This window comes from Myotis myotis, unplaced genomic scaffold (assembly GCF_014108235.1).
Source record: "Myotis myotis isolate mMyoMyo1 unplaced genomic scaffold, mMyoMyo1.p scaffold_m19_p_15, whole genome shotgun sequence".
Classification (NCBI taxonomy): domain Eukaryota; kingdom Metazoa; phylum Chordata; class Mammalia; order Chiroptera; family Vespertilionidae; genus Myotis; species Myotis myotis.
In genome coordinates, this window is record NW_023416319.1 from 21,179,597 (window position 1) to 21,200,479 (window position 20,883).

At 40.9% G+C, this 20,883-nt stretch overlaps 1 protein-coding gene and 1 pseudogene across 6 annotated transcripts in view; one reads left to right on the plus strand and one right to left on the minus strand.

The window, feature by feature from the left end:
• Positions 1-19,492, minus strand: part of CCNJ (cyclin J) — a 34,609-nt gene extending 15,117 nt beyond the window's left edge. For 3 of the 6 annotated variants that reach the window (XR_004972176.1, XR_004972175.1, XM_036336490.1), the window contains exons 1-5: positions 19,363-19,492; positions 18,648-18,758; positions 8,411-8,621; positions 342-641; positions 95-254 (exon numbers count right to left, since the gene is read on the minus strand). Coding sequence is in view for 4 of the 6 variants with exons in the window: in XM_036336490.1 (XP_036192383.1) it covers positions 95-254; positions 342-641; positions 8,411-8,621; positions 18,648-18,716 (740 nt within the window). In the remaining 2 variants the exon portion in view is untranslated. The remainder of the gene's footprint in view (positions 1-94; positions 255-341; positions 642-8,410; positions 8,622-18,647; positions 18,759-19,362) is intronic. The other 3 variants (XM_036336492.1, XM_036336491.1, XM_036336493.1) reach the window with 3 other exon arrangements.
• On the plus strand, positions 11,877-11,998 carry LOC118670422 (annotated as a pseudogene).
• Positions 19,493-20,883: the final 1,391 nt, after the last annotated feature.

Below are 20,883 nucleotides of genomic sequence, written 5' to 3' on the forward strand. Positions count from 1 at the left end.
AGCTCCATGCATTTGAAAAGTTGCTTTTAAGGCCCCTTATACATGAAGAAAAATATTTATGAGAAATTGCAAACAAAAGAACAGAGAGGCTTACATCAATAGCCGTTCAATGCACTGCACTAAGAAATCCCAGGAGTAAGCAGTAAGACGATGAAGTCTTGTAGGCCACGTTGGAGAAAGACGAAGTATAATCCTTGAAGAAGCCACACATGCAGCAGCTACTAAAGAAGGTGCATAATTTAGAAAGGCATAATCTGTGGAGACATCAAAAATGAACTTAAGCAACAGAATACACAAGTCACAAGCTCACAAGTCACTTACTGGCATCCATAATCACTCACCTTGCAAAGATACTTCTAGGAAGTAATCTGCATACTTGGCCATGTAGAGTTTAGTTTTTTCCAGGCAAATCATTGGCCAGCCATCATGAAGATCTGTTTCGTGTACTGCTTCAGAGAGATAATACTCGATGAAATGGGCAGCTGTTGGAAGGCAGAGGTTCCACTGAAAAGTTTCTAATAATAATAGTTCCATATGTAGCAAATTTTGTTTAGTCAATACTAGATTCATATTAGTCATACAACCCAGGCTGTTGAGCTGCTCTAGCTTAGGCACACTATCTTCTTTTTCTTCAAATTTACCTTATAAGAAAAAGGGGGAAAATAGAGAAAATATTAGGCAATGATCATTATAGGTCTAGTCAAGTAAATGGAATTTGCTGCCTTTTATTGCAAAGATTTAGATCCAAAGACATTCTTTCCCCTACCTTGTGCCAGAACTCTGTGGTTGTCATATTTGCATGTTTTCTCTCCCAGTGCCTCTGTCCCCCCACCTTCACCCTCCACTAAAAAAACTTGAACATGTAAACATTTTGATCTAAGTCCTATTGTGTAACGAAAAAAAGTCACGAGTGCCAATGGAAAAAATAATTCTCTGAAATCTCACCAGCTGATTTTTTTCAGGCAATTTCTTTGGGTAGTTGATGGAAGAGAATTCTTTTATTTGAACAGAAGAAAGTTTAAAGGACTTAATGTCATAGAGTTATCTCAAGTCAAAAGTAGCTAAGTTTCAAGTGTTGTTATCTCAGCATATTTTCAACACAATCTCAATACCAGAGATAAAAGGGGGGGGGGGGGCTGGATGAATACATAACACAAGCATTCTCAGTCCACAATTAAACACACACACACACACACACACACACACACACACACACAACAACAACAACAACAACAACAACCACCACTCTACCCCTCTTCTTCTGAATTCAAAACAAAAACTTAGTTAAGTCTTTTACAAAAAAGAAGGGGTTGGGGGACACTTTATATACACTTTTTTATCCCTTTACTCAAAGCAGAATAGGAGTAAAAACGATCTGATGACAAAACTTCATTATTTAAAGGCATTCACTTTTTTTTTTTTTTTCCAGGAAATACTGATCCTTATGTACAAAGTAAGGAATATAACTCCCTTTCCAGCCCCAGAATGATTTTTTTTTTTAATAGAATACATACCCTCTTACACTTTAATTTCCAAGCAAGTGTTTTAATATATATCATTCATTTTAGGTATTTCTAGAGCCCATGGCTGGAGAGAATTCAAACTATCGAGTACTGTTATGATTTTCCAGATGCACCAATAGATTAAAAGAGTTGTCTTCAAGTCTCTTTGTTCCATGGTGGTCCATAGGAGAAGAGAAATTACAACTAAAACCTTCTACCAACTAGTATTATGTTCTATTTTACGATAAGGTTTAAAACAGTCATATTATATTACAATTATAGATTTTTCACAATAGCTTTACACTTATACTTGTTCAAAATGATAGCTATTAGAATGTTACATATTACATAAAAATTTTTGTTCTACTATTATAACTTTTCCAATATATTTGGTTTCCTAGGAAACATTACAATTTTATTTTATCCATTTAAAAACATGTTTTTAAGAGCCAGAATGACTGCCAAAGCAGTAGAAACTAGATGAGTTTCCCTCCCACAAGAGATGGGTTTATACCACACATTGAAGTTGTTACAAAAAATGGTAGTGGCCAGGGTCACTCAGTCCACATGCTTAATGTATTGGAGCCAGAAGGGTTTGTTCAAGTCAGCCTGCCTTAGGGCTAGGGAAGAAGTACTGCTGACTACCTTGCTCTTTGCTTAGGGAGGGGGAACTAGGGTAGAAGCTTTTGTCTCCTATGGCAAGAGATTGTAAGATAACGTAAAGAAGAAAGCCTAAAGAAGCATTTAATTCCTCTTCTGCCCCAGAAAAACTGAACTTTAGATCTAACCTACTCAACTAAATATTGTTGCAGGTAGGAGTTAACAAAAAAATATTTTTACATAATTCAAACTTTTCATAAATTTAGATACTCCTTCCCAATTCAAATTACATAGAGGTGAATCTCACAAGTTTTCCCAATAGCATATACTGAGTACACCTCAAAGCACTAAAAATGGTCTTTATGACATAGTCATCTAGCATCATCACTGCATAGCGATATAGGAGAGGAACCCACTGTCCTCAGAATAACAGAGTGGAATTCGTCAGAGTAGAATGACCTATGAACTTAGTTCAGTACTTCTGGATGAATCACTAAGGCTTTCAAAGTGCCCTGCCATTTGTGCAGCAGCAACAACATTGGCAGCATACCTCAAAGGAATATTGTAAAAATTAATGAGTTTACTTATATCATGCTTGAAGTTCCTTTGAAGAAATTAATATACCATAATTTAGTGTTTAAGTCAAGGATCAAAAATGTTTCACATTATCCACTTGAAACTTTCAACATTGAAAACAACATTGTGTATGACCAAATTCACAGCTTAAGAAACTAAGATAGTGAGGTTGGCCAATTCATTTAAGTAAATTGAGCCAAACTGAAAACGGAAGCCGAAAGAAAAATATATGTTTAAATTCCCAAATCTGCACTGCTAGACCAAAGGACTGCACTGGGTTATATGGGGACAACAACTACCAGAATAGACAGACTTCTATATTATTAAACATCTATGGACTTTCTATATTTATAAAGTACTTGGCTATTACAAGTGTGAAAGCCTTTGTATCTTGATTCACAATGTTAAAAATAAACTGCATATGCATAAATAACCATACTTTGGATTTTAATTCAGGTTTAAGTGTTTTTTAACTTTTTAATTATATATAGGGATATAAATACTCAGATACAGGGGTATTAAAGGATTTCAAAGTGTGTGACAGCAACAATGAGTACCTGCATTCATAGCCATAGTTTTTGTTGTGCTGAATGTTACGTCCTTGGATATTTTAAATGTACGTATCCACAAAGCCCACAAAGCTCAGTTTCTTCAATTGAAAGGAAATACCAGAAGCCATGTGATTATATTGATAAAGGCCCCAAACAGGAAATAAGGGCACAGGAAATTCATGTCTGCTTCCCAGAAAATAAAGAATTAAAGGACAAAGAAACAAATATCAGGTTGTCTTTCCTTTATAGGAATTGTTCAAGTCAGCCCTGGATACGAGCATATTTTCAAAGCCAGCAGTGAATGGCAAGTATGTGGTAGTAGGGCAAGGATCTGATGTCACTGTAAGCTCTTCCAACCTATATTGTGTTCTTTTATTATGAAGTAGGGAAAAATGTCACCAATATATACTAAGAATTTTCACAAATTTCTAAGACTACAGAACAATGAATAAATAACAGGAAGAGATAATTCATAGGAAAAAAAGAGGCTCTATTCTCATTAAAAATTAAGATATAAATCAAATCAACTGTTAGATACAGTTTTTCACCTATCAGATAGTAAAAAGCTCTGTCAACCTAGTATTGATGAGCAAGAAGCAAGCACTTGTCACAAATTTTTACTACTAAAAGCCTATACTTTCACTTTTGGCTTCATCTCGTGTCCAAGATAACTTCTTAGTTAACCAAGATCTTGAGTAAATTATCAAAAGCCTCATGGCCGAGTCAATGCTCATCACAGAAGCCAAGGAAAGCCAGCATATACATGTCAAAGAGTTAAAATTTGAGAATTTCTTAGGATAAATCGGTCTTTTCTGGAATGAGCCAAAACCATTGGGATTATAAAACAGTTTATGGAAGAGTAATCAATGAGATACTAACATTTTTGTTTTTTTAGTTATCACCATAGGATATGCTTTTCTTGCTTTTTAGAGAGAGTAAGTGAGAGAGAAACATCAATGTGAGAGAGAAACATCGATTGGCCACCTCCTGTACAGACCCTGACCAGGGAATGAACCTGCAATTTAGGTATGTGCCCCAACTGGGAATTGAACCAGCAACCCTTTGGTGTATGGGACAATGCTTCAACCAAATGAACCATCTGGCCAGGACTGTGATGCTAACTTTTATGTTTCAATTTCCTACCTACTTAAAAAAAAAAAATTCCTACCTGTTTTTAAACATATTACCCCACTTGATTATCAAGACAACTTTATAAGTAACTATTTTCATTTTACAGAGAGATAATCTGAGACTCAAGGGTTGCTGAAATTCTGTTGATCAGTGAACCAGGAGGTTGCGATTTGATTCAAGGTCAGGGCACAAACCCAGGTTGTGGGCTCAATCCCCAGTGAGGGGTGTGTGGAAGGCAGCCAATTGATGATTCTCTTTCATCGTTCATGTTTCTATCTCTCTCTCTCCCTCTTTCTTCCTCTCTGAAATCAATAAAAATATATGTATATTTTCAAAGATTGCTGAAATTCATATTGCTGACAAGAGATTAAAACGCAGACAATCCATCACTATAATCCCTGGTCTACAACACTACACAACACACTCTAAACAGATAATCTGTAGGACCTTTCTTCCTACCTCTAATAGTACAAACACTCCGGTACCTAGATATGCATTAGTACCTAGGATTTATAAGCTATGCTCCATCTTTGACCAAACTACTGACTGCCTCCCAACCTATTTGATAACTAGAATCCAACTGTCATCTGTAAACTGTTCTTCACTTTTATACAACAGATTGCCATCCCAAAGCAGGGGAAGGGTAACATACAGAATTCAATCATCTATATATATAAAACCCTAATATGCAAATAGACCAAACAGTGGAACAACCGAACAACTGGTCACTATGGCATGCACTGACCACCAGGGGACATGTGCAGAACATGGTGGGCAGCAGGCGGCAGAGCGCGGAACATGGCGGACATCAGCTGTGGCGGGATGGTGGAGGTGAGTGGGGGCGCCAGACCAAGGCAGGGCGCCGGTTGCTGTCAACGGGTGGTTTCTGAAATTCTTTGCTCCTGCGCTCCGCGGTCCCGCTGGGTGCTCGCACCTGCTGCTGACGCTGGTCCCACTTGCACCCGCTGCCGGCGCTGGCCCCACTCACACTCACTGCCAGCACTCAACGCCGGCCCCAATGGCTCGGTGCCGTCAGCGGGTGTGAGAGGGGCCGGCACCATCAGTGTGTGGGAGCAGCAGCAGCGGGAACGGGGCTGCCTGCAGACAGGGGAAGGGGGTGGTAGTGGTGGGGGTAGCTGTGGTGGGAAGGGCTAGGTGGAGCACAGAGGATGGGCTGAGACCTGCCCCTGTGCCCACTGCAGCCTCGCAGCCTACAGCTCCTTTCAAGGTGCATGAATTCATGTACTGGGCCCCTAGTTATTTGAATAAAGTTTATGATAATTAAACTGGAGAGCTGCAATTAGTATCCAAATGTAAGAAGATAGAGTGTAAGAATGTAAGAAACACTAGAATGAACTCCACAAATATAAAGCATATCAGGTACTGAAAACAGGCTACTAGTTTATAAGCATCCTAAGCACTTCTGTTGTAAAGTTACAGACTGGAGTGAGAAGAGACTGCAGGTAGCTTCTAAGAGCCAGCTTCTTTGATTCTTTGTATAGAACTGACAGCTTGAACTCTTTTGAGCATTGCCTACTTGGGAGGGGATGAGACTCTGGGGGATACCTATCTCACTCTCCAGTGGAGAATAATAATATAAAACCAATTTTTCTCTCTTAGGGAAAGAAGGGTTAGGAGGTATTAATAGAATAAAGGAAGGAGGTAACCAACTCTTTCCGTAATAGGTGATAAACAATTCATATTTGAACCATAGCAAATATAAATCCTAAAGCCTAGCTCCTCGAAAATAAGCAAAAAGCAACTACATATTACCATGTAAATTGATATTAAATAAAATAAATTGATCATGACACTTTAAACTAACAGTAATAGACAATTTAAAAACAGGAACAATTTGAAAACTCCATTCCAACCAACCTAAGATGGTGCACAAATAAAATATCCTTTTCCCAAATTGTGAAAATTGCAGGAACTTGGAACCAATCCCAAGCATTGCATGGTGGCCAGAATTCTTACTAGATTATTCAACTAGTATTCTCAGTAAACTTTGGTACTAAAATGTTGTTTATGAATATCAACTTTCATAATCCCTAATTCATTAAGTAAAATTTAGTCACAAATATAAATTGGTCTATAAACTGACTATGCATCATACATAATTTCACAGTCCACCAAGAGGAGTCTCCCACTTGGCCCACACAGCACTTTAAGAACTACAGGCATAGAGAAGGCAGGGCTTGATAGTATTAAAGGATAGCAGGCAAAAATTTATTTTTCATTAATGATCCCAAATTTTAAAAATAACGTAACTTGCATATGTGATTTCCAGCGTGTCTCTACTATAAACTGAGCTCCTAATAATTATTACTAACATTAGTAGCATAACAAGAAACCATTCCATTTGTGGACTCTCACATATCTGATATGCCAAGTATGGGTTTTTCCAATTCTATGCAAACTATTAAACCACAAAAGGCTTCACAGCCAGTGATGAAACACATACAAAATTGTACACATGATTGCTTATGAAACCTTAAAGGTTAAATTAAAGATTAATTATAAATATACAAGCATTACTTCTCTGGCTTTCTGGTGAGGAGTAGCATGTAAATAGATTAAAGGATAAATGTAGATTTTTCAGGAAGTAGATAGTATTCTGGTAGAATTTAGCTCAAAGTACATGGGAATAGGGTTGGAAGATGGGACTTGAAAGGTGGCTGGGTTCAGATGAAAGGTTCAAAATATTACATTAACGAGTTTCTTCCTTAATCAACAGGCAGTGGGAAGTCTTCACTAGGGCTGTATTTATTTATATTCAACTTGGTCCACAAAGGATTTGAAATAACTTATAAAAAGACCTCCAAGGAGACTAAATAAGTAGTTAAGGTAATCAGCTCAAAGGAAGAATTAGGGTAGGTAAAGAAAGCATGAGAAAAAATTAGTACCAGAAATAATACCACAGAGGCCTGCATTTGCTTTTAAGTTTATTTGCAGTAAAAGCACAAAGATGTTTTAGAAAGAGCGCAGTATGGGAAATGCTCTTTAGAGAGCAGCCACAATAGACCCCAAACACTCAAGTTGGGGTTAAAGATAAAGGCAGCAGATATTTCTAAATACTATTTTGAAGTGGGGCTTAGATTTCTAGTATAATTATATAAGTAATATATAAACTACATAATGGATTCAACTCCCATATCTAGTACAATCTTCTCACATTACTAAAAGAAGAAAAACTCCATTTCAATTCCTTTACTCACCCTCTTTCTCTTCAGTTGGGGTACTAACAAACAATGAAATGAGTTATAGGAAGATGTTAAGAGAAAGAGGTACCAAAAAGCCCAATAGCACATTCTGCCTTGGGTAACAAGCATGGCTATATCAGATTCCACTTTGCCGCCTACCTACGACATAGTTGTGCCTATGACATAAGCAAAGATGTCCACATGTGTAGCAACTGCATGTGAACCTTCAGTTCTTTAAGCTACTCATTATACAATCAGAAGAATGTATTTTAACAATAGAAGAGTATGGTATCTTTTAGACAGTTTCTCAGTCTCAGCTCTATTGACATTTTGGGCCAGATGATTCTGTTTTGGGGTACTGCCCCACCTCTACCCAATGGATGTTAGTAGCATCTTTTCAGGTTGTGATGACAACCAAAACCATTTCCACACATTGCCAAGAATCCCTTGTGGGGCACAATTACTCTTGGATGAAAACTACTGCTTTAAGACAATGGTTCTCAAGTGGAAAGACACCAGAATCATCTTTGGAACTTTTCAAAAAGTTAAATACCTAGGCCTCATGATGTTGATTCTGGAGTGGCCTAGACATTTATTTCAGAATCTGCAGGATGTATGGCTTAGGCACATATGTTTTTAAAAGACTCCAGAGCCACATTTTAATGTCTAAGAATCATTGTCCCAAGGAGAACTTTCAACACCAAACTTTCTGATAGTCATAAACTGGAATAAATAGAATTTGGTGATATTTTACTGAGTTCTGATATTCACTGATATTTTACATAAATTTATTTCATTTTTATAAACAATAGAAATTTCCAATCATGTAGATCAGATTCATACTTACTTGCCAGAAGCAGACAGGAAAGTGCAACTAAATGAAGCTGCTGGATAGAGATGTCATACCGATCCATAAATAGGTCCAGCAAATAGACAGCAAGATGTCGGGCAGAAGGGCAGAGTGTGAAGCGATTGCTCACAATGGCAATCAAGTCAGCAAAATACCTTCTGAGACTTAGTTGAGGGGACTGGCCTTTATAGGAGGGTAACTTCAGCTCCTAAATCAAAAGGAACAACATTTAGTTAAAATAGCCGGTAGCAGAAATGTTCCCACAATGAAAAGATCACTTTCCCCCTAATATATTAGTGTTACAAGTGCCTAAAGCACACTTTTCTTGAATGAAACACAAAAATGAAAACCCCTGGCCCGCTGGGGCTGGACCCCGGCAAAATTTGAGTGGAAGAATAAGGAATGTCATTTAAAATTTAAACCAAACTTTTCTCCTTATCCTTAATCACCCCTGACATGACCAATTATAGGTGTTTCTTGGATTACAAAATAGATGTACTTAAGCAAAATTTTTAATAAGGGAACCCTATTTTCCCTACCAGCTGTTTTCAGAAAAACATCCTTACCCAAAACCTAACGATACCACACATACACATTCCCTCCAAGAAGCTCAGAGCTTTTGGTTAGAAGGTAACAGATAAATGGACATAATCCTAGTATGTATTATACTTGCAGGGATGTGGAAGGTAGTGACTAGTATTATTCATCCACTAGTCTCTTCTAATTATGTTTCCCTTTCAGCAGTTTTATGATCTCTCCTTTGCTATCATCCTCTCATACACCTAAAATTTTCCCCATTATCACTGTTCAATCTCAGAATTAAATGAACTTGTTTTTTAAAAATTAGAGAAATTCTATTCTATTAAAGTATTTCTAGAACACAGAGAAAGATGATAAGGTTCTAAGTTTATTTTATGAGACTAGAGGCCCGGTGCATGACATGCACGGGCGGAGGGGGGAGGAGAGGGATCCCTCAGCCAAGCCTGCCCCCTCTCACAGTTTGGGAGTCCTCAGGGGATGTCCTACTGACAGCTTAGGCCCTCTCCCTATGGGGAGCAGGCCTAAGCAGCCATCTGGCCTCCCTCTGCAGGAGAAAACCAGCCAATCAGGGAAAGGCACCACCCCCATCACCCCTTCGCTGCTACTGCCTCTGGCCTCCCTATGTGGGAGGCGAGCCAGCAATCAGGGGAAGGTAAGGCCCCCATCACACCTCTGCTGCTGCCACTGCTGGCTGCAAGGCTGCCTGAGCCTTGGCCCTCGCAGCCACTGTGGCTTGCGCAAGCCTTGGCCTGGCCCTCGTTGCCTAAGCCTCGGGCCCTCGCAGCAGCAGCCATCATCTGCAGCTTGCCTGACCCTAGGCCAGCCCTGGGCAGCGGCAGCCGCCATCCGCTCCCCCGATGCACCTCCTGGTTAAGTCCCCGCCCACCCGCGTGCACCTCACAGCTCATGCAGCCCCGCTCAACCGCACGTGCGCACACTGTGCACGCAGTCTCCTGGTGATGGGCTGTTACAGCATGAGCATCATGGTGGGACGGTGTGATGGTATGACAACCACATAGGCTTTTATTGGTATAGATGAGCATAATACCAATACTAAACCTAACAGGTATCATTATAGAAATAACATGGATATGACCCCGAAAGCACAGGAAAAAAAGATAAATTATACTTTATCAAAATTAAAAACTTTTGTGCATTAAAGGACACTATCAACAAAGTGAAAAGGCAACCCACAGAATGGGAGAAAATATTTGCAAATCATATATCTGATACGGGGTTAATATCCAGATTATATAAATAACTCCTTTTATACGTACAACTCAATTCAACAACAAAAAACAAACAACTCAATTAAAAAGTGAGCAAAGGACCTAAATAAACATTTCTCCAAAGATGATGTACAAATGGCCAATAGGCACATATAAAGATGCTCAACATGTGTCTCTCTCACATCGATGTTTCCCTCTCTGTTTCTCCCTTTCCCTTCCACTCTAAAAATCAATGGAGGGGGGACTCTTTCCCCCGCCCCACGTGGGAGTCTGTGCTGTGAAATTCTTTCCCCTTTCCCACGTGGGAGCCTGTACCTGTTCTTCAATAAATTTCCACCTTTGCTTAAAGAAATAAATAAAATAAAAATCAACAGGAAAAATATCCTCGAGTAAGGATTAACAAAAATAAGTAAAAATGCTCAATGTCACAAATACTTAGGAAAATGCATATAAAAACCAGTATGAGATACCACTCAAACCCATCAGAATTGCTATTGTAAAACAAAAAACCAAAAAATCCACAAAAACCAGAAAATAAACATTGGCAAGAATGTGGAGAAATTAGAACCCTGGAGTATAGTGGGAATCAAAACTGTGTAGCCACTGTAAATAACAGTATTACAATTCCCCCCCAAAATTTAATGTAGAATTACCATATGATCCAGCAATTCCACTTTTAGGTATATACCAAAAAAATTTTAAAGTAGGGACTCAGATACTTGTACATTCATTTTCACAGCAACATTATTCACAATAGCCAAAAGGTGGAAACAAACAACCCAAGTGTTCAACAACTAAGGAATGAATAAACAAAATGTGGGCCCTGGCTGGGTAGCTCAGTTAGAGCATCATCCCGATGCACCAACGTTGTGGTTTGGATCCCTGGTCAGGGCACATATAAGAATCAATCAACGAATGCATAAATAAGTGGAACAACAAATCGATGTTTTCTCTCTCTCCCTTCATCTCTCTCTTAAAACAGAATAAACAAAATAAAAACAAAAATTAGGTATATACATACAATGGATTAATTCAGACTTAAAAAGAAATGAAATTCTAATATATGGTACAGTACAGATGAACCTTCAAGACAGCATACTAAGTGAAATAAGCCAGACAAAAAAGGACAAAGATTGTATAATTCCACTTGTATGTGGTACCTAGAATGTTCACGGTCATACAGGCAGAAGGTAGAATTATGGTTACTAGGTACTGGAGGACAAGAAAATGGGGAGTTATTGTTTAATGGGTATTTCAGTTTGGGAAGATGAAAAAGTTCTGAAGATGGATGGTGGTTATGGTAGCCATATGTATCTAATGTCACTAAACTGTTCACATAAAAATGGTTTAAATGGTAAATTTTGTTATACACATTTCACAACAATAAGCAAACACCCTAGCTGGATTTGAGCATCATCTCAATGCACCAAGTCTGTAGGCTCAATCTCAAGTCAGGGCACATACAAGAAGCAACCAATAGTGCATAAAAAGGTGGAATAGCATGATGAGTACATAAAAAGGTGAAATAGCAAGTTAATATTTCTTTTTCTCTCTTTCCCTTCCTCTTTCTAATATAAATAAAAAACACATACACAAAAATGGAAAAAATAAAATAAAGAAAAAACCCCCGCAAAAATGGAAGTTACATTATCTAACTTAATAAGATATAAAAATTTAGATAAATTATTCAATGTGTGCTTGCTTCAGCAGCAGCACATACACTAAAATTGAAATGATATAGAAAAGATTAGCATGGAATAATACAGAGAAGATTAACAAGGATGACATGCAAATACATGAAGCATCCCATATTTTTGTGTAATATATAGTGACAAAAGAAGATTTGACTTTGGGTGGTGGGCACACAATGCAATATACAAATGATGTGTCATAGAACTGCACATTTGAAACATATATAATCTTATTTAAAAATGTCACCCCAATAAATTTAATTAAAAATAGAAAATAAAACAATTCTCAAAGGTAATTTAGTAGTATATGCAAAGAATGTATGATTAATTGTAGCACATCCCAGGAATGCAAGGTTGGTTTGACATTAGAAAATATCTATATGTATAAAAGGCTTATATGCTAAGTGTCCCTCCGCCCATCTGACCAGTTGCTATAACGCGCACTGACCACCAGGGGGAAGATGCTCAACGCAGGAGCTGCTGAGCTGCAGTGACTTGGCAGCGGCGGTTCTCAGGTGACGCACCCCAAAACCAGAGAAGAGGGAGCCTCATTCCTTGCGGGGCCGCACGATTCCACCTTCGTCCATGGTTTATGTTGTTGCTGGGGCACTGTTGGCCCCAAATCTGGTTTATTGCATACTTGTGTTTGCAATCCACACTCTGTATGACAGCAACTTTGCAGGGTGCCCTCTTGCACTCCGGGACCCTTTGAGGGATGTTGGAGAGCCAGGTTTGGCCTGATCCCGGCAGGCCAGGCCGAGGGACCCCACCTGCCAGAGAGAACCCGCTCACTCCGCAGACACCCCCGAGCCACAATACCACCCCAGGTGTGGCCAGCTGGGAAGGGACCACGGGAGGTTGGCTCCAGGGCATGTCTGGCCTATCTCACCCAGTCACACCCCACTGGCCACCGTCTAATTAATTTCCTTTCAATGTGCACGAATCCGTGCACCAGGTCATTAGTATTAATATAAATCATAATAAGAATTCACACATAAATATGCACAATCACCTTGATAGATACCAAAACAGCATCTGGACAAAAGTAACCCTGGGAGAAATAACAGATGCATATTTCTTTGATGAAGGAAGGGAGATAAAAAAATCTCAAATATAAAAGCCAGCAACTCACTTGGATGTGAAATAATAAAAGGATTAGCATTCTAGTGTCAACTACTGCAATATTATTAAACACTAGAGGCCTGGTGCACAGATTTGTGCACCAGTGGGGTCCCTCGCACCAGTGCACAATCAGGGCCAGGGAGAAACTGCGGGAGGGCTCCAGGGTGTGTGCAGCCCATCTCGCCCAGTCCCGATAGGCCAGACCCCAGCAGCAAGCTAACCTACCAGTAGGAGCGTCTGCCCCTGGTGGTCAGTGCACGTCATAGCTACTGTTGAACGGTCGCTTAGGCTTTTATATATATAAATTATTCTGTGAATACTAACCAATCCAAACAGAAAGAGGGAAGAACAGATTTAATTATTGGAAAGGAAAAATCAAAGTTACTCTCAGAAACAATGTTGTTATTGTTTTAGATGATAGAATTTATATTCAGAAAGAAACAAGAAAAATCAACAGGAAAAATAAGGAGCAACAGGAAGAATTCAGTACGATGGCTATTTATAAAATTAATAGAAAACAACCAATAGCTTTCTGTATGCTAAGAGCTGTTTAAAAAATAGAAGTTTCCACATACAGTAACTATAAAAATTAAAACACCTATAAATAAATCTATATATGCCAGTACTATATGAGTATAACATTAAAATTCTGAAGGAGTATGTAACACTTGCATACATGGAAAGACATTCCTTTTTCTTGGATAGAGGACCTATTTTATAACAATGGCATTTCAAATCAAAGAAGAATAGATTAATTTAATAAATATTTCTGATAGTATAAAGAGCTAATTTATTATTTAGAGAACTCAAATGAGTAAGAAAAGGCAACAAATATGAATAGAGAATTTATAGAAAAAATAAAATAGGGTCAAAACATAAAAAGATGCCTCATTTCATTCAAAATTTTAAAATTATAGTTTTTCACTTGCCACATTACATTTTATTAATTTTTGCTTATGATATCAAAAGTGGAAATAGGAACTCCCAGTTATTGGTAAGGTTGAAAATATAACATTTTGGAGGATAAGTAGGTAATATAAACTTTTTAAAATGCAGACTGCAGATACTTAGCAACACTAGGCTTAGGAATTTACTCTCTATATAAGGCAGTCCTTTGTAGCACCATTTTTAATAGCAAGATAGTGGAATAAAAAGCTTTATGTCCAACAACCTGGCTGGATCCCCAGAGAATTTTGCTAAGTGAATAGAGCCAATTCCAAAAGGTCACATACTATCTCATTCCATTTATATAACTAACATTCCTGACATGACAAAATTATAGAAATGAAGAAGAGATTAGTGGTTGCCAGGGGTTAAGGGGAGGGGGAAATGTGGGTGGAAGGGGAAATGGTGTGGCTATAAAAGGGTAACACAAGAAAATGTCATGGTGATAGAAAATATTCTGTATCTTGATTATATAAACGTCAATATCCTGGCTGTAATAACTGTACTATAGTTTTACAAGATGTTATCACTGGAGGAACTGGGTAAAGGATATAGGGGATCTCTCTGTACTATTTCTTACAACTGTATGTGAACCTATAATTATCTCAAAATAAAAGTGTAATTAGAAAAAAGCTTGCCGTCCATTGACAGGAAACTGGCTACATAAACTATGGGACATCGATTCAATGCAGACATTAAACTAAAAGGCAGTAGACCTGTATGTGTTGATATGGAAAATTTTTTAATTTAATTTTATTTTTTTATTGATTTCAGAGAGGAGGGGAGAGGGACAGAGAGATAGAAACATCAATGATGAGAGAGAATCATTGATCGGCTGCCTCCTACATGCCCCCTACTGGAGGTTGAGCCAGCAACCCAGGCATGTGCCCTTAACGGGAATTGAACCCGGGACCCTTCAGTCCACAGGCTGACGTTCTATCCACTGAGCCAAACTGGCTAGGGCAGATATGTAAAAATTTGATACATTGAGGTTAGGTGGGAAGAAGGTATAGAACAGTGATTATATATTTGATCTGTTCTATCAACAACAAAAATAATTTGCAAATATACTAATTTACTGGGTATCTTTTCAAGAAAAAACAAAACACGATAATGGTGGTAACCTTAGATCAGGAAATAGTGAGGATTGGGGTATACTCATTTTACTCCTTCTTATACTATCCCCCAATTTTTTTGACCATATGCATATATTTTATTATATAAATTTTTTAAAAATTTAGTAGTAGTTGCCTGGGACACAGGCTAATGGGCCATTTTATTACCATAGAATTGTACATCTGGAACCCACAGAACTCCATGAACTAATGTCTTCCCAATAAATTCAACACAAATTAAATTAAAAAAAATGAAATAGGGGATATTACTACAGATTTTGAAGACATAAAGAAAAATAAAGGACTATTACAAAGAACTCTATACTAATAAATTCAACAACTTTGATGAAACAAACCAATGGGCCATTTTATGTTTTTAATTTTTGTATAAAAAGATTTACAAGATGGTTTAGGCTGACTTGCCTCTTTGAAGATAAAAATAAAAAATTTAATTTTTCCAAATCAAGGGATTTCTTATGTACCCTTGAGGCTTTTCTTTTCTCCTTTACTATTTCTGTAGATCTTTACAATGGTGTAAATGAGTTACAGTTTCAAACTTCACCTATCTTTGCTGCATTACATGACACTTATTGAGCATTATCCATGTAGCAGACACTGTGCTAACCCCATGGATACAAGCTGGAAAATGGTCTTAAGCCTCTCTCTAGTAGGTGAACCAAAATACAAAGATTAGAATATGATATAGTAATCACAGGGTATTAAAGGAACACTGAGGTGAAAGATGTAATCCTGCTCACGGGGTGGGTTGTTGGGGAAAAAACAAAGCCCGAATAGGTTTCCTGCAAAAGAGGTCTGAACAAGGTCTTAAAGACTCACTGGGAAACAGCTGGAAAATACTGGCGGACTTTATCTTTAACTATGTTAAAACAAAGGGTCATCAATTGGAAATTTTAAACAATGTGTTCAATATATTCTCTTTTTATGATTTTAAATGGTAAAGTACAAGTGCTCACCAGATAGCTGTCAGATTTAGTTGTCTTTTTCCAGGTACTGCAGTTGTACAAGCATGAGAAAATAACCTAGGCTTCTCTCAGCTTACAAGTTTTTTCTGTGTATTCCTGATCCCCTAGAATTGAACACTCTTGTTTCCATCTGCTTCTCAGGATCCCATGGGTTCACCTGTCATCTCCATCTCCAGTCCTCATCAGCTCACCATCCCAAGTACCACCCCCTTCCAAGAATGGGATAACTGTCCAGCCAAGATGGAAATAAAGGCATAGAAGAAATACTCACAAGTGTAAATATAATTCTGGGGATGGTTTCTTACAAAACTAGCATTGCTTCCATCTGCCATAAAGGATCCTAAAAATACTCCCCGAAGCATCCTAAGACACTAGTATGCATAGCAAAACAATGAGAAGGAAAAGAAAATGACACAGGGTATAAGAGGACAGCTACCGTGTAGGGGGACGGGGTAATTACACGGAGGAAGGTAATTATATTTTACAAAAAACAGTATAGTTGGCATTTTTACTCCTTCTTACTAGATATAATGCTAGTCACATCAATTATTCTTCTACAAACTTAGCGTGTAAACACCTTTCATGTCTAAATGGCAACTGCCCAAAGGAAGACCTAAATTCCAATACTCTGAATTATATGAAACTCCATAAAGGCAGGAATCATGTCTGTTTCATTCACTGTTACCACTCTACCACCTGGCATAGCACCTTGAACATTGTAGGCTCTCAAATATTGTAAATAAATAAGCATATGATTATCCAACTAAATCATTTAAGTAACAGCCTGGAATTAACATGCATTTGTTCAATAAGAAAAGTTCATTTTAACTTTTCTTGACTTTAGTGTATTATAAACAGTGGTCTCTCCAGTTCCTCATGTTCAAGTTTTACTGATAAGTTCTTTATAAAAGAGTAGCCACTGTGTGAAATCATAACATTTGGCTTAAAAAATGCTTCAAGATAAAAATAAAGCTAATCCAGGGCACCATGACACAAGTGGCTCCAGATAACTTTCCATGGCATTCCTGCACTATCTTGTCCTTTGATAGTTCAGAGGCAACCTTAGTTCACTTATGTCTAATTCCTTAGATCCTCCCCAGAGCCTAATACACAAAAGCATTCAACAAATTTACTGGGGCGGGGGGAGGAATCCACTTCCAATCTCAAACTGATAAAATCAATGCAGGTAACCACTCAGAATTAAAATTACACATAAAATACAAGAATCAGAACCTATGGGGGGAAAATGGAAATAACCAAGAAAAATATTTTAAGTTTCATGTCATTAAAAAAATATGTAATTAACGTCACCATATACCAGAGCGATAAAGAGCTAACACTTAGAAAAGAAAAACATTTAAAACTAAAACACAACATCTATCCCCCCGCTGCCCCCCCCCCCCCCCCACCAAAAAAGGATCAGGACAATTTTCAAAGTGGGAAACCTGCAATTCTCTTAACATTCCAGAGAACCATTCCCATGGTTGAGACTTTTCTGTGGTACGACCACTTACAGGACTAGGGTGTATATATTGTGTCTGAATTAATAAGTAGCATTTAGAAACCTCAATAATTAAAAAGGGTACAACTGCAACAATTTAAGTCAAAATTAGGTTTTCTAATTCTCCTTAATCTGATTTTAAAAGTCAAGATATAAATTCATTATCATTTCTGGATCTCCCAACCCAACAGTCAGCATCCTTTTTATTAGAGTCAGCTGTTTTGCTTCTTTCTAATTTTCTATACCGCATGAATGGCTCCTCTATTCATGATGAAACTGATGCAAATTAGAGATCATTTTGGACCTGGTCTCTCTTCTGGTTATCAAAGAGGCAAAGCTGACCATTAAACTGAGATGTGACATAAAGAGTAAAGTTGTTGCTTAAGAACAACAAAACACTTTGCATTGTGCCAGAAAAGTGTCTCTTTTCCCACCCATATCTATTAAGTATATTAGATCTACTTTCTGCCCTTGATATTTGCTGGAAACAGTAGGTAACTCCTTCTACCTTAAGGCTTTAAGGCTTTTTGTACAGCCCCAAATGTTGGGGTGGAAGGGTGGGGTAGAGAATAACAAGTCATCACTTTCTTAGTGCTCACTATATGCCAATCACTGCTCCAATACACGTAACAGTAGCAACTCGTTTAATCTTCACAAGCATCCCAGAAGGCTCATCCTATTATTATTCACTTTACAGATGGGAAAACTGGGAAACAGAAAATTAAGTAACTTGTCCGAAGTCTCACAGCAAGCTAGTGGAAAGGCTGGGGAATTATTTATGGACAAATGTGACAGGACACACAGCTGCATACAGCAACTACAGACCAAGGAAGGCTGCTCTGCCCCCTAAAATGATGTCTGCTGGCTTTTTTAAGTATAAGACGAAACCCCTGTTCCACCTGGCAACAACATCAGAATGTCTCTTCACACCTTCTCTCTCCCAACCTACACGCCCCCACTCCACCCCACACCCCTCACTGAAGCTGCAGGTTCTTCTGACATCCGGGGAAGCCGAGAAGTTCATTAACTTTGAGCCAATAGGCAAACTCCACACTCACTGGCAGGAGGCACCAAGCACCCAGGGGACAGGGCCGGGCACCCAGGTTACCTTGTACCGAAGGGCTTGGTGAATATCAGCAGCCAGCTGTCCCCGCCACCACTGCCCCTCCAGCTCCATGGGATCGGGCGGCGCGCCGGGGCCGGACGAGGCCACTTCAGTCTGCAAGACACAGCCCAGACGCGGTCACGGCCAGCTCCCTCCGGACGCCCCCCGCCCCTCCCGAGGGGTGTGACCTCCGGCCACCCGCAGCGGCTGTTCACCTTCACCGGACTCGCCCTCACACCGGCAGGTTCAACCCATCCCCGCCGCCGCTCGGAGGGCCGAGCTCCCTGGCCAGGAGGCACCGGCTGATTCCGGGGAAATGGGGCTAATGGGGACCCCGCGTTCCCACCGCGCAGACCCGGGTGCAAGCTGGAGGAGGACCGGCTTCGGGCCCCCCGTGTCCGGGGTTCGAGTTCTCCCTGAGGAGCCGAGCGACTTGACACCCGTCACAGCCCACGGAGGTGAAAACCTCCCGCGGAGAAACCCGGAGGCGAATGCCCGCCCAGCGCCGAGTCCCCGCGGCAGACGGCCGGGCGCTCGCTCCTCCCCGGAGCCTCCCCGCGGCCCGGCCCGGCCCGGCCCGCACCAGGCCGCCTCCTCCCCGTCCTGAGGGGCGCACGGTGTCGCGCGGCCCCCGAACGGCGAACAAAAGGCCGGGCCGGGCGGGTCTCGTGTCCGGCGCCCAGCCCGGGCCTGCCGGTCCCGCGGCGGCCTCCCTTACCCGGAACCGAGGCCCTCACAGCCCCAGCCCCGCCGGCAGGCGGGGGACGCCGGCCCCGCTCATGCTGCAGACAGTCGGCCGCCCAGCGCCGGCCTCAACTCGGACCCAGCGCCCGGGCGCTCGCGCCGCCCATTGTTAAAGGACCGGCAGGCGGCTCCGCGTACAAAGCCAGCGCGGGGGCACATGCGGCCGCCGCTGCCAATCTCGTCTCGCGATACAGCGGGGTCACCCCGAGCCGTCCAATCGGCGGCCGGCCGGGCCCAGGTGCCGCGCCGGGTGACGGCTCGCCCGCCGGCGTCGCGCCCCGCAGCATCCCTGGCCGGCCCGGCTCGGCCCCGCGCCCCGCACGGCCCAGGCCCCAAACCTCCGCTCGGAAGCCCGCCCGAGCGGTGGGCAGAGGGCGGAGGAGAGCACCGGGGAAAGGGCAGCGTCGATCCTCGGTCCGGGGGCCGCACGGTCATGCCACTCACCTGCAGAGAACCCTCCATGGCTCCCCACCCTGGCAGAGTGATGGCCGAGCCTCAGCGTGGCGTTTAAAACCGCTCACAGGCCCCCTGGTCGGGGTGGCTCCGTGGTGGGAGCGTGGCCCCGAGCTCCGAAGGGTCTCGGGTTGGTGTTCCTGGTCAAGGCCATGTATCTGGGTTCCAAGTTCAACCCCCCCCCCCCCCCCCCCCCCCGGTCGGGGCGCCTGCAGTGGGCACCCAATTGATGTCTCTCTCTCAGATGTTACTCTCGGTCTCTCACCTCCTCACCCACCTTTCCACTCTTTCCAAAATCAATGGAGAGACTATCCTCGGGTGAGGATTAGCCAAAAAACCACCACCAACAAACCCTTGCATCATGGATTCAGAAGGCCTCTTCTCACAGCAGTCCCTTACATCCTATGGCTGCTTAGTGGAATTATCCGTTCCTCCATATGTGCTCTGGTCATTTCGAAAGTCCCTCAAGCGTTTTCTCTTGTCAAACTCTGCTTTTAAATTCCATCTTAAAACCTACTCCTTCTAGAAACCTGAATAATCTCTTCCCCTTCCTTATTTCCTTTGCTTTAGAGACTCCTAAAAGCTTTGAAAGAAGATTACCTTTAGTAACCTAGTTGGTCAATCCCATAGTGGATGTCATTAACCACCTGTGGGCCTCTATCAGGAAACTACCCAAGTGTGGAAACACTCCAACGTCAATTAAGGAAATGCGGCCCGGCTGGCATGGCTCGGTGGTTGAGCGTGGAGTTATGAACCAGGAAGTCACCGTTAGATTCCCCGTCAGGGCACATGCCCAGGTTGCCGGCTTGGTCCCCAGTGTGGGGCATGCAGGAGGCAGCTGATCAATGATTCTCTCTCATTGTTGATGTTTCTATCTCTCCCTCTCTCTACCTCTCTGAAATCAAAAAAATATATATATATATTTTGTTTTTAAAAAAAATAAGGCAATGTGGGTCCTAAAACGTGATGAGCAGACATCTAATCAACTGTATTTTAACCGGCTTGGTGAAATATCACAACAGAAGTGGATAGTCAACCCCGG